The sequence below is a fragment of the Pseudonaja textilis genome, chromosome Z (genome assembly GCF_049901715.1).
Source record: "Pseudonaja textilis isolate UNSWEBS1 chromosome Z, rPseTex1.2, whole genome shotgun sequence".
Lineage (NCBI taxonomy): Eukaryota > Metazoa > Chordata > Lepidosauria > Squamata > Elapidae > Pseudonaja > Pseudonaja textilis.
Window position 1 is genome coordinate 133,059,790 of NC_142008.1, and position 24,959 is coordinate 133,084,748.

At 39.9% G+C, this 24,959-nt stretch overlaps 1 protein-coding gene across 1 annotated transcript; it reads right to left on the reverse strand.

Annotated features, from left to right (window-relative positions):
• Positions 1-8,236: 8,236 nt before the first annotated feature.
• LOC148124416 (uncharacterized) lies at positions 8,237-20,979 on the reverse strand. Its single transcript, XM_087917316.1, is given in 6 exon segments — positions 8,237-8,425; positions 9,042-9,084; positions 17,771-18,056; positions 19,918-19,953; positions 20,078-20,108; positions 20,839-20,979. Coding segments are annotated over 6 exon segments (726 nt in total).
• Between the last annotated feature and the right edge of the window lie 3,980 nt (positions 20,980-24,959).

Genomic DNA, 24,959 nt, shown 5'->3' on the forward strand with positions numbered 1-24,959 from the left:
AATCCAGAAAAAGGGGCAAGAAAAGAGGCAGCATAGCCTGGAGAAGATAGGACGAGAAGGGAAATAGAGGAAGAGAATAAGGATAACCACTCCCTATATCTCCAGCATATATCCATTAAGATGAAAGGGTTTAGACTGGCAAGATTCTGTCTATTGTCTGTAAACAAATAAAGAATTGCATTGATTTGTCCCAAATCATTATTGGGCTTAGTCTGACAAAGATGTCTTCAGACAAACAGATTGGAGGAGGAAATAAACTATTTCTACGTAAATTCATGAGGAGCACCCTACTGGTCAAGGTTGTCCAAGAGAAAGTGTCAAGTACCAGCGAAATCAGTGTAGATGACTAAACTGAGCCCAAGGGAGGGATCAAAGGCATCACCAGACTCAATGTCCTTCACACCCACAAAAGATCTACATCCAGCCCACATTGAATGCCTTTCTTATCTCCCACTAATTTCCCTTGACTGTTAGTAGCTCAGATTCTTGTAGAGAGCTTAAGCTTGCAATAAATCTTTATACTCATTTGAATTGCCTGATTCTCCTGATTTTCCCGGCCCTTGCCAATCAGGAGATCCAGGCAGTTCAAATGAGTATAAAGTATAAATTGCAAGCTTAAATTCTCTACAAGAATCTGAGCTACTAATGGTCAAAGCAGTATGGTGGTGGATAAGGAATTCATAGTGGGCTGAACTTAGATCTCTTATGGGTGCAAAGGGACTCGTGACTGATGATGCATTTGACCCCTCCCTCAGGCTCAATCTGGTCATCTCCTATAGAAGGTATCAGAACTTCACATACCAGAATCAAAAGAGTGTAATTCATTTGCCCCATTCCCATGGCAAGAAAAGGACATTCTTTTTCAGACAGTTCAAGATTTTGATCCTACCAAGCCTTAGAAAAAGGGACCACTTTGGGAAAAAGCTACAGCTGAGATCTTCTCTAAGAAGAAATGTTGGGTTTAAATTCCTCCTTGGTCAAACCTGCTTATCCAATATGACAATAGGGTTTTTAAAAAAATTATTTACATTAAATTTAGGCTAAATGGCAGATCAATGTTATCTTAGAGGTTAAAAGATAACTTGGGCTGTTTTGAATGAGACCATCCCAGGCTCAAGTATTTTAAAAAGGGTATATAGTGGGTAAAATATAAACAGTTAAGATTCTGGTAAAGGAAAATAATTCTGAAAATGTAACTCCAGGGTTGAAGTGAGTGAGTGGAGCCTTGTTTGGCTGCAAGATAGCCAGAAGATCTCTTACAGTGACTTATAGTTTTGATAGTTGGAAAAAATAGGCTACAGATAGTCCTCAACTTATAACCATTCATTTAATGACTGTTCAAAGTTACAACGGCACTGGGGAAAGTGACTTGCAACTGATCCTTGTGCTTACAACTGTCACAGCATCCCCACAGTTACGTGAACAAAGTTTGGGCACTTGGTAACCAGTGTGTATTTTATGACGGATCAGCATCCTGGGGTCATGTGATCACCATTTGCTACCTTCCCAGCTTCCGAAAAAGTTAATGTTGAAGTCAGATTTGCTTAATGACTGCATGATTCACTTAGTAACTGCAGTGATTTGCTTAACAACCAGAGCAAAAAAGTTTGTAAAATCAGGGACAACTCAATTAATAATTGCCTTGTTTGACAATGGGAATCCTGTCCTCCTTTGCAACGGATGGTCAGCGTATTGTGATCATAGACTATATCAGGACAGCAACACATTCAAGGGTTGGGGCTGAATGATGTACCCCAAACAGTAGCTCTCCAAAAGTAAAGAGTAGCCATCCAAAGGATGCCTTGGCACAAACTATTTACAGTTTTTATTACTTGGTAAACTACTAAGCCAATCCAGCAGGTGGCCCCATCCAACTGATTTCAAGTCATTTTGAGAAATTAAACAGGATCAGGTTTAAGTAAGGCCTAAATAGGAAAGTAGTTCTTTGTCTTTCCTATGCTAATATCCATCTTTTCCTGTCTTGTGGAAACATCAGGCTCCAGTTTACATGCAGATGTTTGTCCTTATTGCCAGTGCCCAAGAATCAGACAGAGGGTTCTATTCTTCTAATTATGTATTCAGACAAAGCTCTGAAGACAGATACTCAAAGTTTAGTAACAAAATAAAAGGATTCATTTTCTGCATAATTCTTCTACAAACAAAACTTCCTTGGCTTTGCATTTTGTAAACGTCAAATAACGTAAAGAGCTTCTAAATCTAGAGGAGTTGCACGCAGTCTTGTGAGTTGTGAATTCACTGAGGCCTCAGCTATTACTGAGTTCATGTACTGTCTTAATTAGGGTCTTTCTTATGCACTGTTTTAAATAATACAGAACAACCAGTAAAGCTGAAGTTAAATTAAGCAGATGTTGTAGTAGCATAAAGGGCAAAACCAAGTTTGCCATCTTTGGGTCAGACTGGAAGGCACAATACAGGTCCTCAATCACAATTGAGCCCCAAAATTATGTTGTTAAATGAGAAATTTATTAAGTGAGTTTTGCCCTATTTTATGACTTTTCTTGCCACATTTGTTAAGTGAATCACTACAGTTGTTAAATTAGTAATACAGTTGTTAAGTGAATCTGGTTTCCCCATTGACACTGTTTGTCAGAAAGTTGCAAAAGGTGATCACATGACCCCAGGACACTGCAACCGTCATAAATGTGAGCCAGTTGTCAAGCATCCAAATTTAAATCATGTGACCATGGTGATGTTTCAATGATTGTGAGTGTGAAAAACATCACAGGTCACTTTTTTCAGTGCCATTGTAACTTTGAACCATCACTAAATGAACTGTTGTAAGTTGAGGACTAACTATAACTCCAGTTATTGCTATCAGCTCAGAGAAAGCCGCATTGCATGTCAAGGACTACCTTTTAATTCAATTATTAAGAACATATAGGAATAGAATAGAATTTTTTATTGGCCAAGTATAATTGGACACACAAGGTATTTGTCTTTGGTGCATATACTTGGTATACATAAAAAGAAAATACATTCATCAAGAATCATAAGATACAATGCTTAGTGATAATCTGTGATGACCTGGGGCATGACACAAAAATAACAAAGTCACAAAAGTAGAATAAACTCCCTTTGATGCTTCCAACTTGGCCCCAATGTCCAATTATCCTCAGCTGGATAACAAACTCTTCAAAAAACAGTCTACGAAGGGCAGAAATGCAGTCCCAACCCAAAGTAAAGATGATTAGAAATTTAAAAACCAACACAAACCACACTGAAGTAATTAACATGGCAGGCCAGGATGATAAATTGCAGACTTTCAAAGGATAATGCATATCCACAGTTGGGAGGACGCCAAAACCCAGATAAGCCTCGACCAAGGTAATGCATGCTTTGCTTCCAACAAGGAGCCGCATGCAAACGCCCCACTTATATCCTGTTCTCCCAGCTGCAACTAATGAAAGGGATCAGGGCCTTCTTCTCTCTCATAAGCCATGTTGCTCCCTTCTCTGTTCCTCCCTGCATGCCCTAGGATGAAGAGGGGATGACCCTGGGTCTTCCTCTGAATGCCAAGCAGGACTGTGCCTTTCCCTCATTTCCTCCACAGCCACCAGAGCCACACTCCCACTCCCTGTCAGCTGCTCAATCTCCCCCTCAGAATCAGACTCCAACAAGGGCATGACATAGCCATAGGTTACTAATAAGCAATCAAATCATACTAGGAAACAATAAAAACAATATAAATTGTAATGATACAAGCAACATGGTTATAGTGAGAAGAGATAGGTCCTAAGAAGGATGAGAAAAAAAATAAATACAATCTTAGTAAATAGTTGAACAGTGTTGAGAGAATTATTTGTTTAGCAGAGTGATGGCGTTTGGGAAAAACTGTCCTTGTGCCTAGTTGTTCTGGTGTGCAGTGCTCTATAGCATCGTTTTGAGGGTAGAAGTTGAAAAAAATTATGTCCAAGATGTGAGGGCTCTGTAGATATTTTCACAGTCCTCTTTTTGACTTGTGCAGTATACAGATCCTCAATGGAATGCAGGTTGGCAGCAATTAATTTTTCTGCAATTCTAATTATCCATTGAAGTCGGTGTCTTTCTTGTTTGGTTGCAGAGCCAAACCAAACAGATACAGAGGTGCAGATGACAGACTCAATAATTCCTCTGTAGAACTGAATCAGCAGCTCCTTGGGCAGTTTGAGATTTCTGAGTTGGCGCAGAACGAACATTATTTGTTGTGCTTTTTTGATGACATTTTTGAAGTTATGTGTCCATTTTAAATCTTGAGATATCATAGAACCTAGAAACTTGAAGGTTTTTACTGTTGATACTGTTTTGTCTAGTATTGTAAGAGGTGGTAGTGTAGGAGGGTTTCTCCTAAAATCTACCACCATTTCTACAGTTTTGAGTGTATTTAGTTCAAGATTGTTCTGGTTGCACAAGGCTAGTTGTTCAACCTCCTGTCTGTATGCAGATTCAAAACTGTGTTGAATGACACCAATCCCTGTTGTAACATCTGCAAACTTCAGTCCTTTAACAGAGGATCTTTGGAGATGCAGTCATTGGTATATAGAGAGAAAAGGAGAGAGCACACAGACCTACAAGGTTCCTGTGCTAATTGTACAGGTATCTGATGTGATTTTGCCCAGCTTTACCTGCTGCTTCCTGTCTGTTAGGAAGCTTATGATCCATTTAGAAGTGTGGTTAGATACAACTAGCTGGTTCAGTTTAGGTAGGAGAATATCTGGAATGATGGTATTGAATGCTGAGCTGAAGTCTACAAAGAGGACCCTTGCGTAGATCTTTGGAGATTCAAGGTATTGTAGGATATAGCACAGAGTCATATGAACAGCATCATCTGTTGATCTATTTGTTTGGTAGGCAAATTGCAAGGGGTCTAACAATGGTTTTCAGATGGGCCAACACTAACCTTTCAAATAGGGGTGGGATTCAAATTTTTTAACAACCGGTTCTGTGGGCGTGGCTTAGGTGGTGGCCGTGGATTGGTGGTCATGTGACTGGGTGGACATGGCTTGGTGGCCATGTTATTGGCTGGGTGTGGCCAACTCAATATCACTCACATCGAGGCACGCATCTCCTCGCCTGGCCTCTCATGACTGTGGGGATGCTGCAGCAGTTGTAAGTGTGAAAAATGGTCAAAAGTCACTTTTTTCAGTGCCATTGTTACTTTGAATGCTCACTCCACACAAGCAAAGTACCAGCAAAAGAGGGGGAAAAAACTCCAGGGAAGTTCCTGTGACAGGAAGTCTAATCCTGCCAAGAATGTGATAAGGATTAATGGGGAGGCAGTTTCTGTAAGCAACACCAGAATGTTTCCTTCCTGCCTTCCTTACAGGATTAGGCCAGTAATTTCTTCTAACAACTGGTTCTGCAGACTGCTTAGAATGATAACAACTGGTTCTAGTGAATAGGTGCGAACTGGTAGAATCCCATCCCTGCTTTCAAAGGTTTTCTTTTTTATATATATAAAAGTTTTATTTAAGTTTTCACAAAACATATAAATACAAATAAAATATCTTTGAGAACAGTGTGACCCCGGGTTATCACTTCTCCATACAGACAGAAACTCAATACATATTTATCTTATGCATCCTAATCCATATCTTATAACTATTTTTGCAATTTTTTCAATAGCTTTTCCCTTTCTTTACTTCCTATAGCCTTATTTTGAATTATCTCATTCCTTTCTTAATTCAATTACATATCTTTTTCTAATTTTTAAAATCTTTCTAATCAATGTTTTTATACTTTTGTCTGTCCTGTTGACAATTTTGTATTATCTTTTCTCATAGAACAAATTTCCCCCTGTAATTACTAGATCGGAGTGTAACTCCTTTGTATCTTTTTTCAAATCTTGTTTAAAAATTTAAGTTACACCTTTACAGTTATAGCATTCATTTTTTAACCTCTATTTTATAACACACACCTATTTTCAATCAAATTCTGCTTGGTACATTCCCTTAAAAATACACACTAAATTCTTAAAAGAAAAAAGTATATATGTATGTATATCTGTGTATATATGTATAACAATAGTAAATGGAATAATTATTCTATTCAAGTACAGCTCTGCCATTAATATTAACAATCTTTTACATTTCTATTTCTTTTAACAAACATTATCCCAGTAATATCAGTTGTCTTTCACTTTAATCATCTATATTTCATATTTTACTTATTACTGTCTTTAAATAAAAAAACAAAACAATAGTTATTAACAGTAATCAATAAAATTATTATTCTTATTCAAATTTATCTTGTCAATTGAGAAAAATCTTCCATGTTTCTTTTCAATTTTAACTTTAACTTTCTTTTTAAATCATTGAGAACCTTATTCTCTTTACAAACAAAATATTCCATTACACATCAATACAATTTTTTTCTATCACTTTAATCATCTAAACATATTTTCTAACCCTTTTCTATTTCTAATATAACAATGCTATCCCATGCACCCTTGCAGAATCCTCTCCTTATGTTAAATTTCAACCATAGTCTCTGTCTTTTAAATAGGTTTATACCTTTAATTTTTGTACGTTTTTCCTGTACCTTTATATCTTGTTTTTGTCTTTTGTAGCTTCTTTTCCTTTCCTTTTTCCCTCTCTTCTTCTCCCTCCCCTTTTTATTCCCTTTTCTATCTGATTCTCCCTTCTGTGATTCTCCCTTCTCTTCTTCCTGATATTATGATTGCTTTTCAAATTACTATTATTATTTTTTTGGTTGTTGCTTCAATGCTTCAACTTCCTTTCCTCCCTTTACCCCACTTAAAGTTGCTTGGTCATTGAAGATGGCTTCTTCTTTATCCCGCCCTTCTTGTTCTGCCAGTGTTTCTTGTTTTTCATAGTTCAAAATCTCCATTTCTAAAAATTGAAATATGAATCCAAAGGATCCTCTTCCCTCTTGTGCTTCTTCTTTTTGTTCTTTAAGTCTCATTTTTAACTCTTCAAGGAGTGATGCCATTTTAAAAAAATTTAAACAACTTCCAATTGATTTTATTTTGTTTCATTAGGATCCTCCATCCAAAATTCCAGGAATCATCCAATAATCCAAAACTGTTTCTTGCTTCTTTTCTCACTTTCTCTTTCCAGGGGATTTGTTCTCTTGTAACAAAGTTTCAGCTACAATGTATCTTTTGCAAGCCTTGCTAAAATCCCACTATCATTTTTTTTTTAAGTTCCAGGTGGTCTCCTCCATTTTCCAGATTCCACCCTCTTTTCTCCTTTTTCCCTCCTCTGTTTTCTTTCTTTTTTTAAGAAAATTTTTAAATTGTCCAAGAATCTTTATTCCTTTGACACTTTATTTTCAGCTAGAAATAGCCTATTAATGTCAAAGTGGATTAGTGTCAATTTCTTATTCCAATCTCTTCTTCTTAACGTTCCAAGTCAGTTAAAACTGTCAATGTTAGAGGGGAAAAAGCCAATTCCATTTCCTTTCCCTTTCTCTTTTGCAGCTTAAGATATTTTTTAGGAATAGTATTAGTCTTTAAAATTCAGGTTTCAGGTACCTTAAATAGATGTTCTCCATTCAATCCAGTCTGTTAAACTTTCTCCTTTAAACTTCCTCCTGCACAATCTTGTCCAGTCGGGTTCTTCTTTGGGGTGACCATTTCTGATCACCGCTGCAACCGCCTTTGGGAAAGGGAGTAATGGCCAGCCGAGGAGGAGAGATGCAGCTCTCCTCAACCCCGCTGATGGCTCCCCTTTCTTCACCACCCCTACGGAGTGGCTTCAGCCCCAAATCCGGGCAGCTCAGGGTGCTCCAGCGGTGAGCACGGATCAAAACCATGCATGATCATGGATTTTGGTCCATCGCTGAAGAAGCCCGAACCAGAAGTCTAGAAAGGTTTTCATAACTACAGATGTTATAGACCAGGAATAGATTTCAATGTCAACAACTTCCTTCAACTTTGGTTAACGATGGATGGCAAGAGTGATGATGGTAAGAGCCTGTGCCTCAGTGCTAAAGGATCCACAACTCTCCTAAATAATGTAGTCAAGGCCATTCTGATGACCTCATTTCTGGAGCCCCAACTATAATTTATTTTATTTTACTTATTTATTTATTTGATTTGTCAATCACTTACAAGATAATAGGTATAAGTATAAACATAGTTATGAATACATGAAATGGATACATATAAGAAAAATAAAAAAAAAACCAATAGGACAGGGACAGTAATCTGGTCCTTACATCTGACATCTATAATTACAGATTGATGGGAAAATAAAAATGTTATTCTTGCTTGTATTCATCTCAGGAGTCCCCCCAAAATCTTATGACATACAGTATATGGCTGAAAAACTGTATTTTTGACCACGGATGCTTATAAGCAAGGTTAAGAAGTTTGCCTAGGATCATTTGCCAGTTGGGTTTTCTGTGGCTGGTGATTCAAAATAGCATAGGAGACTTCATCCGGATGTTCTTCAACATCAGAAGACTAGAAAGAAGAAGAAAGGCTCAGAACACATGCTTTCCTTCTCTATTGCAATACGACCACATGAGATGATGTAATGGTGGGTGGGACTGAGCTTGCAAGGGAAAGAGATGCTGCCTAGGGAACGAGCAGATAAAAGGAGGGGGAGCCTGCAGCTAAACAATGGGCCAAGAAAGAAGCTTAGCAAGGATCCATCCTAACTTATCAGGTGGTAAAAAGAGACAGTGGGGGCTTTGTATTTTAAGATTTATAAGGTTGATGTCAGTCTCCCAAGTACTAAACTCCCTCTAAGAGCACAAATCTCCTGCCATCTCTGGACTAGATCCTTTCTATGATTCTTTCACAGATTTATAGATTTCATAGATACTTTCTGTGGGGGGGAAATATTTAACTTCCTTAAGCCAGACTATGTTCATATCCTCCTTTGTTTTTACTTAATTCTCTTTCACTGTTCAATTAGGGAAATCAAAGAGTTATACAAGCCTTTTCTCTTGGGTTATAAAAACCCTCCTGGGTCAATTTTCAAAATTTTCTAATTTTGTCACCTATTACTAGCAAACTTCAAGTTTCTCTTTAAACCACAGTGTCTAAAAATGTGCTTTGCTTCTCTCTCTGATACCATTGCCCAATATCTTTTATGGAGAAGCTTTTTTAATGCTGCTCTGTGAAAATGAAGGCAATGCAGTCATTATGTGAGGCTTATAGACCATAGTTAGTGTTCTACAGTATTGAGAATACTATTGGAAGAAATATCCATTTGGTTCGGTTCCAAGCTGGGAGAAAGACACTAGAAACATGGAGGCTGATTGGAAGCATGGTTTAATGATGAATAGAACTGCTAGTGTTTATGGTTCTGGCACAGCTGAGAAAATGGAGTTGAGAGTGGGGGGATTTTTATACCTTCTTTGGGCTTTGTATTTGAGCTTCCTGTTCCTGTGCAAGAACATATCCTTTAATATTCTATTGGCTGTTGTCAGATTTCTATGGGATCATGCAGGGGTTATGTAGGGGTCATAGCTGGCTCTACAGGCAAAAGAGGAAATGCAAATCCTAGGTACTTGTCTGAGCTAATTTGGTCAACCTCTGGCTTATTGTTTATCTGAGCAACCAGGTGAAGTTTGGACTGCTCTGGGGGTCATGCAATGAAGGGGCTTGTGTTCTGAAAGGGTGTTGGGCAATCTCTACTGTGCCTAATGACTTTCATCCTGTGTTGTATCTTGGGTGTGGGGCTGCTTCTAATCCTACCATTCTGCCTTTGTTCAGACTTTGCTGCAGGGAGTTTCAAAATACCTTGAATGGATTTCTGCCTTCAGTATTTGCTTTGGTTATGAATAGAGCTATCTAGATACTTGTCTTCCTCTTTCAATAAGCTCCTTATCTCTTAAGTGTTGATATCTGCTATTGGGATATTAAGAAATGAGTGCTGCTTTCTGCCTCAAGAACATGTTTCTCCATTTCTCCTTTAAGGAAATTTAATATTCTGCCTTTTTTAATATTCATCAAAAATATTTCATTCTTCTAGCAGGGAGAGCTTCTCACACTATTTATCCACTTCTCTGTAACCATGTTTATTACAAGATCATCTCCATTTACTTTTTCTTCTTCTTTTGTACCATACCCTGACCAGTAGTGACAAGACAAGCAGGAAAAGGATCACAGCCATGTGTACCCATAGGTATGAGTTAATAATAATACCTATAAAGCCAATACATTTGCATTATATTTTTCATTTCAAACAGCCCTGGTTTCTCTGAGTTTCTGTATCAGATCCAAAAAACAATGGCCTATAGATTAACATGACTCTTCTACAATGTTTATAAGGTGCAGTAAATTATTTTTGTAAAATTAAATCTTTCTTCTCATTAGCTGTTCTGTATATTATAGCTCTGCCAGGTAAGTCATCATGTCCTGGTATGATTTTATAGGAGAATATAAATATGATATGTCCTGATTAATGGATAAATTAGGCAGGGAAACTTGATGCTTTTTAGATATTGCTGAAATAAACTTTTGAGCCTTGTTTCTCATAGATACACCAGTTGTGGGTTTTGCATAGTGATTCAGCAACACCTGCTTCTTACAGAGATGATGGTACTGAGATTTGATAGACAAACTCTTTTGGCCAGTTAAATAGGAGGGATTTTAAAATGGAGAGAAGACAAGAAAATCCCTTATTATAAACATTTTTAAATAAAGTAACTGAGACAGGGAAAGTTAATGGAAGACAAAGAGGACTTGTACACAATTGCCTTAAGTAAATTTGAATTTGCCTTGAAGGACACATCCTCATGACATAGATTTGTTCTCTTCCATCCATAGCTAAGGATGCTTTAGATTTACCTAATTCAGTGTTGAAGTAGTATTTTCACCTTGCTGCATGCTACTTTTGTAGCATCTGTGGTGACAGTTATGAAGCAAGGACTGAGACCTTCTGAACTCCTAAGGGTCTTTTTTTGCTGCTATGAACACTTTCCCTCTTTTGTTCCAATTACTTGTGATTTCCCTCTGTGTCCACTTTAGCTTTCTGAGAACAAATATGATCGGGCACTGGGGTTTTTCTTGATCTGTGTCTCACAATATGCTAATCAAGAATTACAGGAACTCCTTGTGCACGGGTGGGATTCTACCAGTTTGCACTTATTCTCTAGAACAGGTTGTTAACATTCTAATCAGTTCAGAGAACTGGTTGTTAGAAGAAATTACTGGCCTAATCCTGTAAGGAAGGCAGGAAGGAAGCATTCTGGTGTTGCTTACAGAAACTGCCTCCCGTTAACCCGTATCCCATTCTTGGCAGGACTAGACTTCCTGTCTCAGGAACATCTCTGGAGGTTTTTTTTCCTTTCTTTGCTGGTACTTTGCTTGTGTGGAGTGACCATTCAAAGTTACAATGGTACAGAAAAAAGTGACTTATAACCATTTTTCACACTTTTGACTGTTGCAGCATCCTCACAGTCATGACAGGCCAGGCAAGGAGATGTGTGCCTCGATGTGAATGATATTGAGTTGGCCACACCCAGCCAATAATTTGACCACCAAGCCACGCCCACCACCTAAGCCATGCGCACAGAACCGGTTGTTAAAAATTTGAATCCCACCCCTGTCCTTATGTACTCTAGCTCCTTATTTGCACAGTTCTAGCAGTCTCACAAATTAGACACAATCTAAAAAACAATCCTATGGATGACAGACAGTTTGTGGGATGCTGGTGAAGCAATGAGTCCACCCACCAGTGTTGGTCAGCTGTTTTTAGACAGAGCAAGTCAGCAAGAGAGTGACCTTGAGAGACAGGAGAAAAAGCTGGCATTTAAAAGATGTCTCAGCCCTCAGGAAGAGGGTGGAACATGGGGAAACATTTCAAAAGGGACCCTCCCTAGTTTGCCAGAGAGAAAAGGGAAAGGGGAGGGGTGGAGAAATACTCTACAGTCTTGCAAGATTCTGGCAATAATAAAGACAGAGCTAGCACTCTTCTTTGTGTTTCTTCACTAGGCTGCCTTGCAGGAATTACACCAATCTTGCACGCCTGAAAATATTCCTTAGAAATCCTATACAGTAGGTAGACTAAAATCTAATAACCAGATAAAGTTCAGCTAATCTTCGACTTGCAATCATTTGTTTAGTAACTATTCGGAGTTGCGATAGGGCTGAAAAAAGGCCAATCCTCACACTCACAATCATTTATTGCACTTATGATTGCCATATCACCCTCGTGGTCACATGATCACAATTGGGATGCTTAGTAACCAGCACGCATATATGACAGTTTCCAGGATCCTGTTCTCCTGTGGTCATGATTTGCAACCTTTTGTGGGGGGGATGGCAAAAAAAAAAAACAATTTAGAAGAATGGATTTGCATTTATGACTGTGGCATTACTGGCCATGGGTGATTGTTAATGGCTGTCATAATGGCCATCAAAAACTGGTCTGACTTGACTTATGGCCACAAAGACTTAACGAAAGAAATTCCAGTCCCAATTGTGGTTGTAAGTTGAGGACTACCCATAAATCCAGGAAATGGAAACTCAGAGAGCATGAAGAAGTGCAGTACATGCAGGGATGAAGGGGAAAACAAGACTGTGAGATTGTTCAGCCATGAAAAGAAAAGTACAAAGTAGCACTTCTCAACTCCCATGAAGGGATATCCCACAGGATGTCAAAACTTGTTCATTTCTTGTCTGGGGTGTCAAAAAAGGGAAGATGGTGGTTGCCTAATGCAATTGAAGCCCAGCCCCTTTGTGTGTGTGTGTGTGTGTGCGTCAGAATTGCGAATACACAGAAAGGAGTAGGGCTTGGGTAGCATTATTGCATCCTCCTCCTCTTTCCTGTTTTGACCAGTCCCTGCAAACAGCCTGATTCCAGCACAGAGCAAGTGCTTGGTGTCCAGTGGAATTTTTCAACTCTGGAATTCTGTGAATCAGAATCCAGTTCAAATCACAGCCATAAGAATTCTTTGCAAAGATGAAGAGAACGCTAACGTGAAGGGGACAATCCAAATTGGTAGGAGATGCATATGAAAAAATCATCATTATGAATGTTGAAAATCCATGCAATACATTTTAAGGAATAAAAACAAGGGTCAAATATACAGTAGAGAAGAGTAAAGCAGAAATAGAATTCCATCCACCATTCACTCTGCAAAAAGATCTATAACCTCAGGTGTCTTTATCTGTTTTCAATCTCCATCCTATCTTCTGTAAGATCTCAATACAATGGAAAGTAACCACAAATAACCGCCTTGAGGCCAGCCAGGCTCTATGTCCTATGATTTTAGCAATGCAGCCAAACAAAGCAATATTCCTTAGCAACAGGTTGGATTTCATTAATATATTTGAACCTCCAAGTAGGTCCAAGAAACAGAATTAGAAAAAAAAAGAGTGACTGAAAATCAATATTTTATTTGAAGGTATGCCCACAGGAGCAATCAAAAGTAAACTATAAGGGGGCCAAAGGGGAATTGAGGAGACGTTGTCCCCGTGTGCTATTTGGGAAGTGGGCATCTTTTGACTAAAGAAACCATCATGGTGGCTACTTGGAGAAGAAGAAAGCTGTCAAGGCAGCCATCATGGTGATTGCCCAAAGCATACTTCTGCTTTGGGCAACATGCTCACTTAACCTTCCAAGCTGACCACTCCTGCCCTCTCGCAGCTGAGCACCTCTGGAAAATGTTCCACTAGAGATTTCTGGATGGAGGGATTATGCAATCATTCAAAATATGGGACATTCTGTCTCATTGACTGGAGGCAAGAAATTGGAAATAGGTTTGGTCTATATCCTCAAAATCCAACTCAGACCAGATCTGAGCAATTTTATCTCTGTTTTTCGCAATCCTCACATCAGCCTTGAAGGTGTTCATTAGACCCTCCCTTCCACAAAGGGATGGTTCAATCTCTTTGTTCTTAATTCTAAGGATAATTAAACAAAGTTAAACCTACCTATGCTTAGTATGTTGAAGTTGATGGGTTTATCATTGGTTCAGCAGGAGATGGCAATAGAATCTGGAGAAAGACAGCCCTCATTCTTATTTATGAAAGATGAAAGCGGCTGGTGAAAGTACTGTATATTGTTCATGTATAAACAAGCATTTAACTACGTTATATGTACCTAAACTGAAATTTAATTTGTTATCAATAAGGGCTTTAGTTAATATTGCTTATGTAGTAACCTTTAGGGGAGATAACTGTATAATAGAGAAAGAGGGTAAAAGTGTTACTGTTAATTTAAAGAACGATTTATATGTGATACATGATGACCAGTGAAGATGGCTAACTTGGTTTATAACAATGTTAAGCCACATGACAAATGCATACATTTATTGCATAGACGTCTCGGGCACATTAATTTCAAAATGCTCAAACAAACTGTTGAATAGTCAGAGGGAATAAAATTAAAACCCTATAGCAAATATTTAAACTGTAATGCCTGTAGTCAGGAGAAAAGCAAGGTTATTCCAGCAAACAGACTTAATGGGTTTAAGACTGAAGAACCTTTAGAGATTGTTTTTGCTGACATAATTGGTCCTAAGAAACCCAGTTTGGGAGGTGCCTGCTATGTTTTGAGTATAATGGACCATTACTCAAGGTACGGTTTCTGCTATCATGAAAAACAAAACAGAAACATTCCAACATTTATTTAACTGGCTAAGATTTGTTGAGAGAAAAGTAATTACTTTAGTTACTGATAATGGGACTAAGTTTATTAACAAGAGATTCCAAACTATGTTGAAATTGGCTGGTGTCGAGCATAAACGTTCTGCATCTTACAGACCACAACATAACTCGTTTGTAGAACAAAGAGGGCAAACATTACAAGCCATGGCTTGCACTATGTTATCTGAGGGGTGAAGCCATAATGTGTAGTAACGATGTGTTAAACAATGTAGTTAACACAACAACTGGTGAATTGCCATTCACTCGTTGACATGGCAGAAAACCAAATTTAAGTTACCTACACACATTTGGAGCTCCAGCATGGGTGCATATTCTCTCACAAGTAAGTCTGAAAGGGCAACATGAAAGGGCTAAAAATTATTTTTTGTATGTTACGAGGCCAACCATAGATCATTTAGATTCTGGGATCAAGGCACAGCTCATGTTTATTGTAACGCTAGTGCAAAATTTCATGAGCATGTTGGGTGGGATAAACTGGAACAGGCATCCAGCAATGATGTTATTATTGACACCCAAATAGTCCCTAAAGATGAATTAAGTAAACCATGAATAGCCATTAAAGAGGAAGAACAGGCACAGGAGGAAGTAGGAGAACAGGCACAGGAGGAGGTAGAAGAACAGGAGCAGGTGGCACAGGGGAGTCCACCATTTAGCCCTGTATTACCGAGACGTTCAACCCAAATAAAACGACCACCTGATAGATATCAGGCTAGTATTGTATGCCAAGTGAATACAGTTCTTAGTAATTATAATGAACTGAAACTGTATCCTGCTAAGGATCAGGCTGCTTGGCAACAAGCTATGGATAAGGAACTGAAATCCCTACAAAAACTGGAGGTATATGAAAATGTCAGGTTACCACCAGGTGAACATGCCATAGGATGTAAATGGATTTATAAACTTAAGTCGGGTGTGGATTGGACTGTTACCCATAAAGCCAGGTTAGTAGCACAAGGGTTCAATCAGACAGCAAATGACTACGATGAGGTGTTTGCACCTAGTCTGAAAGCTACTACATTAAGGGCACCTTTAGTGTGGGTAGCTAAGGAGAAATACATTGTAAATCATTTGGATGTAGAGATGACATATTTGCATGCACCGTTGCAACACACTATTCATTTGAAGAAACCATTAGGTATAAAAGATGATAATACAACTGATTGCTGGAGATTGAAAAAGAGTCTTTATGGCTTGAAGCAATCAGGATATGAGTGGAACCAATGTATAGTTAAGGAATTAACTACGATAAGTTTTGTTGCTGGCATGGCTGATCCATGTTTGTTTAAAAAGGAAAGTAATGGCGTAGTGTCATTGCTGCTATTGTTTACTGATGACATAGCATTAATCACCAAAACTGAACAAGAAGCTACTAAAATAATATCACTGTTAGAGAAGAAATTTAAAATAAAACAATTAGGAGAAATTAAACAATATCTTGGTTTAAAGATAGATAGAACTAGGGGAGGACACAAAATCTCACAGGCAGATAAAATTAACCAATTACTGAAAACTTTTTAAATGGAACTTTGTAAACCAGCTAAAACACTGATGAGCCAGGAGTTTAGCCATAGTGATGTTCAAAGTCCTGTTTTTGATAAGAACATTTATCAGTCTTTGATTGGTAGCTTATCTTACCTCAGTAATTGGTCAAGGCCAGATTATAGCATTCTTCATTAACCAATTAGCTAGGTTTAATGCTGAGTCAACTGAAAGGCACTAGCAAGCTGCTAAGCGTGTGTTAAGATGTCTGAAACAAACAATGCATTATGCATTATATTTGGAGCCTAAGGATGAACTGAGTTTAACTGCATATGCTGATGCAAGTTTCGCTACAGACGTGAATACACGTAAATCTACGTCAGGTACTGTAGTATTATTAGGAAAGGTACTGATTGTATGGAGGTCTATTCGACAGAAATATCTAAGTTTGTCAACAATGGAGGCTGAATTCTCATGTTTATTATGTACAGATTTAGTTTATTATAAACAACTATTGATTGATATGGGAATTGATGTAACAGATTCTATTGTTGTTTATGAAGACAACCAATCAGCAATACAGATGGCTTCCAATCTTGCTGTTAAGACAAGATCAAAACACACAGATTTAAAATATTTAAATGTGAGACAATGTGTGCAAAGTAAGATGATTAAGCTGGAATACTGTATGTCAGAAAATAACATTGCAGATTATTTTACAAAAGCCCAAGGCTCTGTAAAGCATAAGGCTTGCTGTGAGGATTATGGACTTAGAATGTAAGGTTGTATATATTGTCCTACCCAAAGGGAAGAATGTTAGGAATGTAAGTCACCTAACAGTTGGGTTGGAAAATATATAAACCAGGATAGACATTTTAATACTGCCTCTTTAAGGGAATGCTAAAATTGTCATTGGGTATGGTTTCTCAAATGGCTATAAAATGAAGCCAGAAACCTGAGTTGTTGTGTTCTGTTGTTGCTGAGAGTGTTGCCGTTCCTGCATTTCCCTATTGATTGTTGCTGATCGTTGTTATTCTTGGATTTGATGTGAGTCTTTTACTGAACTGTTTATGATACTGGACCTTGATTTTGGATTATCCCTGGACTGAAAACTGACTGCTTTAACCGTGAATGACTTGGACTGTTTGTTGAACTTTGCTTAACCGTTTTTACTGGAAGTAAAAACCTACATTTTACAGTGTATCTGTGTGCTGCTGGTGCGTTATTCTTCACTACTCTCACTACGTCTCCCTGTGTGTGCTCATTCTCCTAACGGGGAATTACCTCAACAATAACCTATTAAAACAAGAATGATCTGTCTCTTCTTGCCTCTCTGTCAGCCTTCATTGTACCTTATGATTCTTGATGAATGTATCTTTTCTTTTTATGTACACTGAGAGCATATGCACCAAGACAAATTCCTTGTGTGTCTAATCACATTTGACCAATAAAGAATTCATTCATTCATTCACGCACTCACTCATTCATTCAATCAATCTTTCTCTTTCCCTGTCTCCCCTGAAACATTCAATGATCCCAAGACAGATACTTGCCTATCAATGGTCACCTACTGGCCTAATGTTTATGACTTCAAATCTGTATGATACCCATTACTAGAAGTTCTGCCCTAGTTCGAGATCTCCCAGAAATTCAGTCCATCGCAGATGGGCAAAGGGAGAAAAGGATATATGCTGTTTTGATGACGTATCTCTCAAAGGCAACTCCAGTGGGTCACTTGGCACTGACCAGACATAGGAGCTGCTTTCCTGGTGGTACCGGCAGGTATAATGTGCTGCCTCTTTCAATCTCAGGGATCTGAGAAGAAAAACCACTTTCTTTTCCCCTGGCTTTGCAGCTATGTAACCTATCTTCTGCCTTGAGTTCATAAGAGCAAATGTAAGATGTGGTTTTGTCCCCTCACACTGTACGGGGAGGTATAGATGATTTTCTGCATTTAAAATCTGGATGAAAGGCTTGGTCAGGCTGGGATCTAGAAGGGAGAAAGATTCAGTGAAACCTCAGAGATCCTTGTAGACAAATATCTCCTGCTTCATTCAGCCATAAATAACATCCCTCCTTTTTCAGGCTTTTGGCAATAAAAGGATAATATCCTCCATTCTCAATACATGTATAAGAAAGCTTATTTATTTTTTCCCCACTCTATTGTTTTAGCCAAGGCCCAAGCACCCACATTTTCCTTATCTTACATTCTGTGTCTTCAAAGTGATATACTAAACAATGTTAGCTTACAGAGAATGGCATCCATAAAACCAATTAGTTATTAAAATGGAGTTATAGGTGCCATGATGTAAGTGCACAAATGATTGCAACATCTGATGCAAAGATGTAAGTTACCACATTTCTATCTTCATGCACATGTAGACCCTCTTTTTCCCAACCGAGTGGGTGCCCAAGCAGAGTTATGGATTTGCCGTTTCAAGGACTGAGAAAGAACCTAATCCATATCAGGGCAAGAAAATGAACCAATTTTAATCACTATGGACGCAGAAGGGAAAATGCATGGATATTTGAATTGAAGCAACTTGGCTTTCCATTCAGGCATTACAAACACCAATCCCCCCCCCTCCCCGTACCAGTGTTCTCAGTGGTATACAGAGTGCTCCCTCTTCCTTCCCCTTCCCAATAACAACCCTGTGAGATATGTTGGCTAATAGAAACTTTTTTGGGGGTTTAATGGGAAAAGACTTGGAAATTTTTCTTGGAACTTTGATGTTGATGGCAGCAATATTACTTTATGTGCAGAAATGGAAGGACACTTTCACCCCCACAATGGATGAATGGCTTGCAGAAGCTAATGGAGTTAGCAGAGATGGTTAAATTGATTGCTTTGATAAAAGAAAAAAAAAACACTTTTGTTTCTACTTGGAAACTTCTTCTGGACTGCCATTTTACTGTTAACATAACTTATGTTATAATTGTATTATTATAATATAATTTTTCATTGCTCTAATTTTCATCATCACTTGCAGTTCTTCACTCTATACACCTTGTCAAATATAACTCACCGGGTCTTTGGTACATTAACTTTCAGATTAATGCTTCCTGTTTTATCAGACATTATTGCAAATATTCACTGCAAATCATTCAGATTGTCAGCCAACCACAGGCCATCATTTGCAAACTGCACACAGAGAAAATTATACACAAAACACCTAAAGTGCACCAAAGATACACACCATCACAACTTCTTTTGAATAGGTTTTCTCCAAATTATGCTGACTCAGAAGCACTCTAATGCACGCATATCCCTATAACTCAGGTTGAGCATCTGATAAATTTAATAAACAGAGGCCAAACCCAATAACCTGGTTAAAGTAGCATGAGCTGACACAACATGTTATGATACAAAAGACAAACAAAAATTAAATGTAGCTGAACTTTATGCATGTACAGATGCAACTGCCAAGTTTAATGGGACCAGTTAAGCACTTAGTGCAGATTTAGCTATTGAATCATGGCCCACCCAGAGTCAATCAACATTGAAATCAACGGCGTATACATTAAATGAATAAATTTCCAAGAAAGACTGGGAAAGGTGTTCCCTGAGATTCTGAAAAGCAAGAGATTCCTCTCAAATTTCACTACAGAAGAGACTTTTGAAATAAATATTGTACCTCGAATGACTCTTGTAGTCAATGCCTAGGATAAAAAAAATGTTCATCGGTGGAAATGATTGCTTGTTGAAGTGCTTACATTGTGCTTCTGTCTACGCTCAAGTGCAAACAATTATTTCAGATGGTCCATAAGCATCCAGAAAGTCACCCCAGAACCTCCCAGCATTTTGGGAAAGGGGAGCAAGACACCCACCCGACCCCAGTTTATTGACTCACCTCTGGAAATCCAACATTGCCTGGCCAACCACCATCCTGGAAAGAAGATCAGGCCACTAGAGTCACAGAAACCAAGAAATAGGAAGCACTGATGAATTCCCTCCCCGCCTCTATTGAACAACATATATGATTCTCTTTCCCTTCCATGTCAGACACCAACCAAAAGAGAATATGTTGAGGGATAGCTTCATCTTCAAAGTTCCCTCAACCCTATAGTCAGGATAATCTTCTCAGCCATCCCATGTGTAGTAAAATGATCCCCACTAATTATTGGTACTTCCTAATGCACAACAAGGGGTAGATTGGTAGTGTCCAATCATGACCTCTATGCGATCTCACTTTGATCTTGCTCACAGGCCATGTCATCTGCAAAACCACAACCTGTTTTTCTATTGCAAAAGAAGCATAAAATATTCCAAGGGGAAGGAATATGCTACATATACCCACAGTTGTAAGATTCTTCATGATTAACTTGGATATATTAATGATTTTTAGCAGCATCAAGTGCTTTAGTTTTTTATAAAAGGGATTGCAGCTTCTGGGATGGAGAGCATCTGGTTTTGTCTCTTCTTTATCCTCTGGGGGACTGACACCAAGGTGGGTGGGATGCTGGTAACTTAAACACCCAACTTGGAGGGTGATGGCTTGTTCTGTAAAGAGAAGGAAAATTGCACACTTTCATGAAAATCATGAAAATTGGACAAAGCATGTAGAAGATTCCAAGCTTGCTCTTTTAGAAGAAAACCAATTGTCATTATTGTTAAATATGCATGACGCCACAATTACATGAGCCTACATTATATGCAAAGTGGAGTCTGATGTAAGCCTCCACTTATTGGTTCAGCCGCTGGAGGGAAGATTGAGTCCCTGTCAGTGGCTGAAGTGTCGGACAGTGCCAGCTATAAAAAAGCCAGCGCTGACTGCGTTGGTTGCTTTTTTGAATCCAGTTTGTAAATAAAGAGCTTCTTGCATTCCTGAGTCCTGCTCCTTCCTCATCCGTGCACATTTGACACTGGTGATGAGGGTGGGATCCTGAGGAAGACAAAGGACCTCATGGGGCATCGTGACCATTTTCCAGCTGATTCGTGAACTTGACCATTCAGACTGACAGCAAAACAACATGGCCCATCGACCCCTATCAATCCCATTCAAGCCATCCAAAGAGAAGTGGTCCTCGTACATGGGAAGATTTAACCTAAATCTGATAGTGAACAGAATGCAGGCAGAACTCGACGCAAAGAAGAAGGCTTACTTCTTGACCTATTGCGATTCGGAACTCTATGAATTAACTGAAGCCCTCATTGCAGATAACCTAGAGAACATCTCCTGGGACGAACTGCAATGAGCATTGAAAGGACATTTTGACCCTACCCCATTGTACCTGGCAAACCGAAATGACTTCTATCTGTGGAGCCAAAAAGAGTGGGAAAGCATAAGTGATTTTGTGGCTGCACTGAGGAAACTTTCAAAGAACTGCAAATTCTCAAATGCCAAAAAAATGATCCGGAATTGGCTAGTCCTCGGCATTAAGGATTTAACCCTGCAGAAGAGACTGTTCACAAGAGAGGACGTCTCATTCAAGGAGACTCTGGAAGAAGCGAAAACCGCGGAAGCCTCCGACTCTTCTGCAGCCCAAGTCAAGAGCAGCAGCAAGATCCATGCCACCCAGGCCGCAAGGGGAACACCGTGTAACCCATCCGGTTCCAAAAGCAGTGACAGTGAGAAAGAGGATGTCCACTGGGTAAAAACCAACAAACTCGAAACCGCTAGGGAATCAAGACTTGCGGAAGCTGCAGAGGGAATCATCCTCGGTCTGCCTGCCATTTTACAGAGGCAATCTGCAGACGATGCGAGCGGAAGGGCCACATCGTGGAAACCCGCAGAGTCAGCCAATCAGTGGACAAACTGAGCCACAGAACATATTCCCCGAATAGACAATACAAGGGTTGGAAGACATTTAGCACAAAATTCAAAAAACAAGGTGGCGTCTGGGAAGAAGAAACCCACCATACAATTGGAGGCTACACTCATGCCCATGTGGGACACACAGACACTGTTGAATCCAATAAGTTTCTTACCAAAGTGAGGATTGATGGAACCCTATGGTCGATGGAAGTGGACTCAGAGTCTTATATATCAATGATATCCTGGACAGCCCTCCAGAAGATCAACCCCAACATCCACCAAAGTGAGCTCCAGCCACAACAAATAATATTAAAGGACTACCAAGGCTACAAAATACCGGTCCTGGGAAAGAAAATCTGCCATGTGGAATATGGAGATTTTCAGGGACCCCTACCACTGACCATTATAGACCAAGATCTGCCCAGACTTCTGGGGAGAGAGTGGTTCGTGCCGCTGTAAATCAGCCTCACCGGTATCCATGCAGCAGCGATGACCAGAGCAAGCACCGGAGACGATCTAGATGTTTTGGAGAGGTAATTCTGGGATGTTTTCAGCAGCGAACTGGGCAAGTATAAGGACACCGCAATATGTTTTAACCTTGACCTCAACCTAGCCCCTGTCAGACTGAAGTCCTGGAGAGTCCCTTTTGCTCTGCGACCCAAGGTTGAAGAGCAGTTAAATAAGCTGATAGTTCAAGGCATTCTTGAGCCAGTAGACCACGCGAAGTGGGAGACCCCTATAGTGACCCCTGTAAAACCCGATGGGTCAGTCAGAATCTGTGGAGACTACAAGAGTACCCTGAACCTCGCACTACAACAGAGCGCGTATCCAGTACCGGTAGTCCAGCAGCTGCTACATTCGTTGGGCCGGGGCAAGATTTTTGCTAAGTTGGACCTAGCACAGGCATATCAACAATTGCCTGTGAATGCAGCCACTGCCGAAGCCCAAACTATCATAACCCACAAGGGCGCATTCAAGTGCAATCAGCTGCAATTTGGGGTTAGCATAGCCCCTGGCCTTTTCCAAAGTATAATGGAAAGGCTGCTACAAGGTCTGCCAGGAGTAGTCCCTTATTTCGACAATGTAATAATCTCGGCTGAAGACAAGCCCCAACCAATGGAAAGGGTCCGAACAGTATTAGAAAGATTCCAAAAAGCAGGGCTCAAGTTAAAAAGGGACAAATGCCACATTGCCATTCTGAGCATAGAGTTTGTGGGCTTCCAAATCAATGGGTCAGGTATCTGACCCACGAACAGCAAACTGAAAGCAATTAAGGAAGCCCCCACCCCATAGAATAAAAGTGAACTCCAAGCATTCTTGGGCTTATTAAACTTCTATAACATATTCTTATCACAGAAGGTGACCTTAGTGGAGTCACTCTATAGACTGTTGGATAAGAATACACCCTGGATGTGGGGACCCCCCGAGGATGCTGCACTTTCCAAAATAAAAAACATTTTAACATCTGACACTGTATTAATGCAATATAGCGAGACCCTGATACTATGGCTAACCTGTGACATGTCTCTATAGAGCATTGGGGGCAGTGCTCAGCCATAGAATACCAAATGGGAAAGAAGCCCCCACAGCATATTATTCTAAGCCTTTGTCAAAAGCTGAGAGAAACTACAGCCAAATAGACAAGAAAGCCCTCACTGCCGTAACCGGAGTAAAATGTTTTCATGAATACCTATATGGCAGACACTTCGAGTTGGTCACAGACCACAAACTGGTGCTCAGCATTCTCTCAGGGGACAAATCCACACCCAACATCTGATAGCTGAGAATGCTACGATGGACAGTTTTCCTGGCAGCGTATAACTATAGCCTCCTACACAGACCAGGAAAGGACATCCTACACACCAATGCACTCAGCGGGTGCCCCCTGCCAGACCTAGTGGAAGACTCTGCCCCCACAACTGCCATATTCCTTGTAAAAAGTTTCGAACCAGGCTTATTGACGGCAGCGGACATCGCAAGATTCAGCATGAGTTTTGAACTGGGTATGGCAAGACAGAAGGAGCCGAACAAGACAGAAGGGGAGGAATTCAAGCCTTTCAAAGATAGACATGTAGAGCTGTCAGCATTAAGCGGGTGTTTGTTATGGGGAGACAGGGTAGTGGTACCACAACCATTAAGGGAAAGAATTCTGGGATTACTACATGAAGGGCACCCCGGAATAATAAAAATGAAGGCCCTAGCATGGAGTTACATCTACTGGCTGGGGATAGATAGAGACGTTGAGACCTGAGTCGCCACATTCTCACCATGTCAGAAATCCTGACCGACCCCTCCCTCAGCACCCCCTCTCAAGTGGGAAAACCCTGCAGCACCATGGGGTCACATACACATAGACATTGCAGGACCCTGCCAGGGACAAACATTCTTAATCGTGGTTGATGCCTACTCTAAATGATTGGAAGTGGTGATCATGAAATCCACAACAACCGAGGCAACAATCAGAGCCCTGCGGAAAATATTCACCACCCACAGGCTACCCAGTGTGCTGGTTTCGGACAATGGACCACAATTCACAGCACAGCAGTTCAAAAGCTTCCTCGCCCAGCTGGGAATCTGTCATGCCCTTTCGGCACCGGCTCATCTGGCAGCGAACAGGCAAGCAGAGAGGATGGTCAGAATGACCAAAGAACTTCTAAAAACATTAGGCCCTGGCCATTGGCAAGAAAAAAATCGACAAATGGTTGCTAACCATAATACCAAGTGCGGCAACAAACAGAAGCCCAGCAGAAATGCTCATGAACAGAAAGTTAAGGTCCACCTTGGACAGAATCCATCCACACTATACAAACGATACCCCTCTAGACTCCTCTAGACTCCACAGGAAAGTGCAGAACATTCACACCTGGAGACACAGTGTATGCACGCAACTACACAGGAGGGGAAACCTGGGTCCCGGCAAAAATACTTGAAGGACTATGTCTGCCACATATGTGGTGATTGGTCGGCCTGAACTAAGAAGGGAGGGGTGTTAAATAGGCATGACGCCACGTTTACATGAGCCTACGTTATATGCAAAGTGGAGTCTGATGTAAGACTCCACTTATTGGTTCAGCCACTGATGGGAAGATTGAGTCCCTGTCAGTGGCTGAAGTGTTGGACAGTGCCAGCTATAAAAA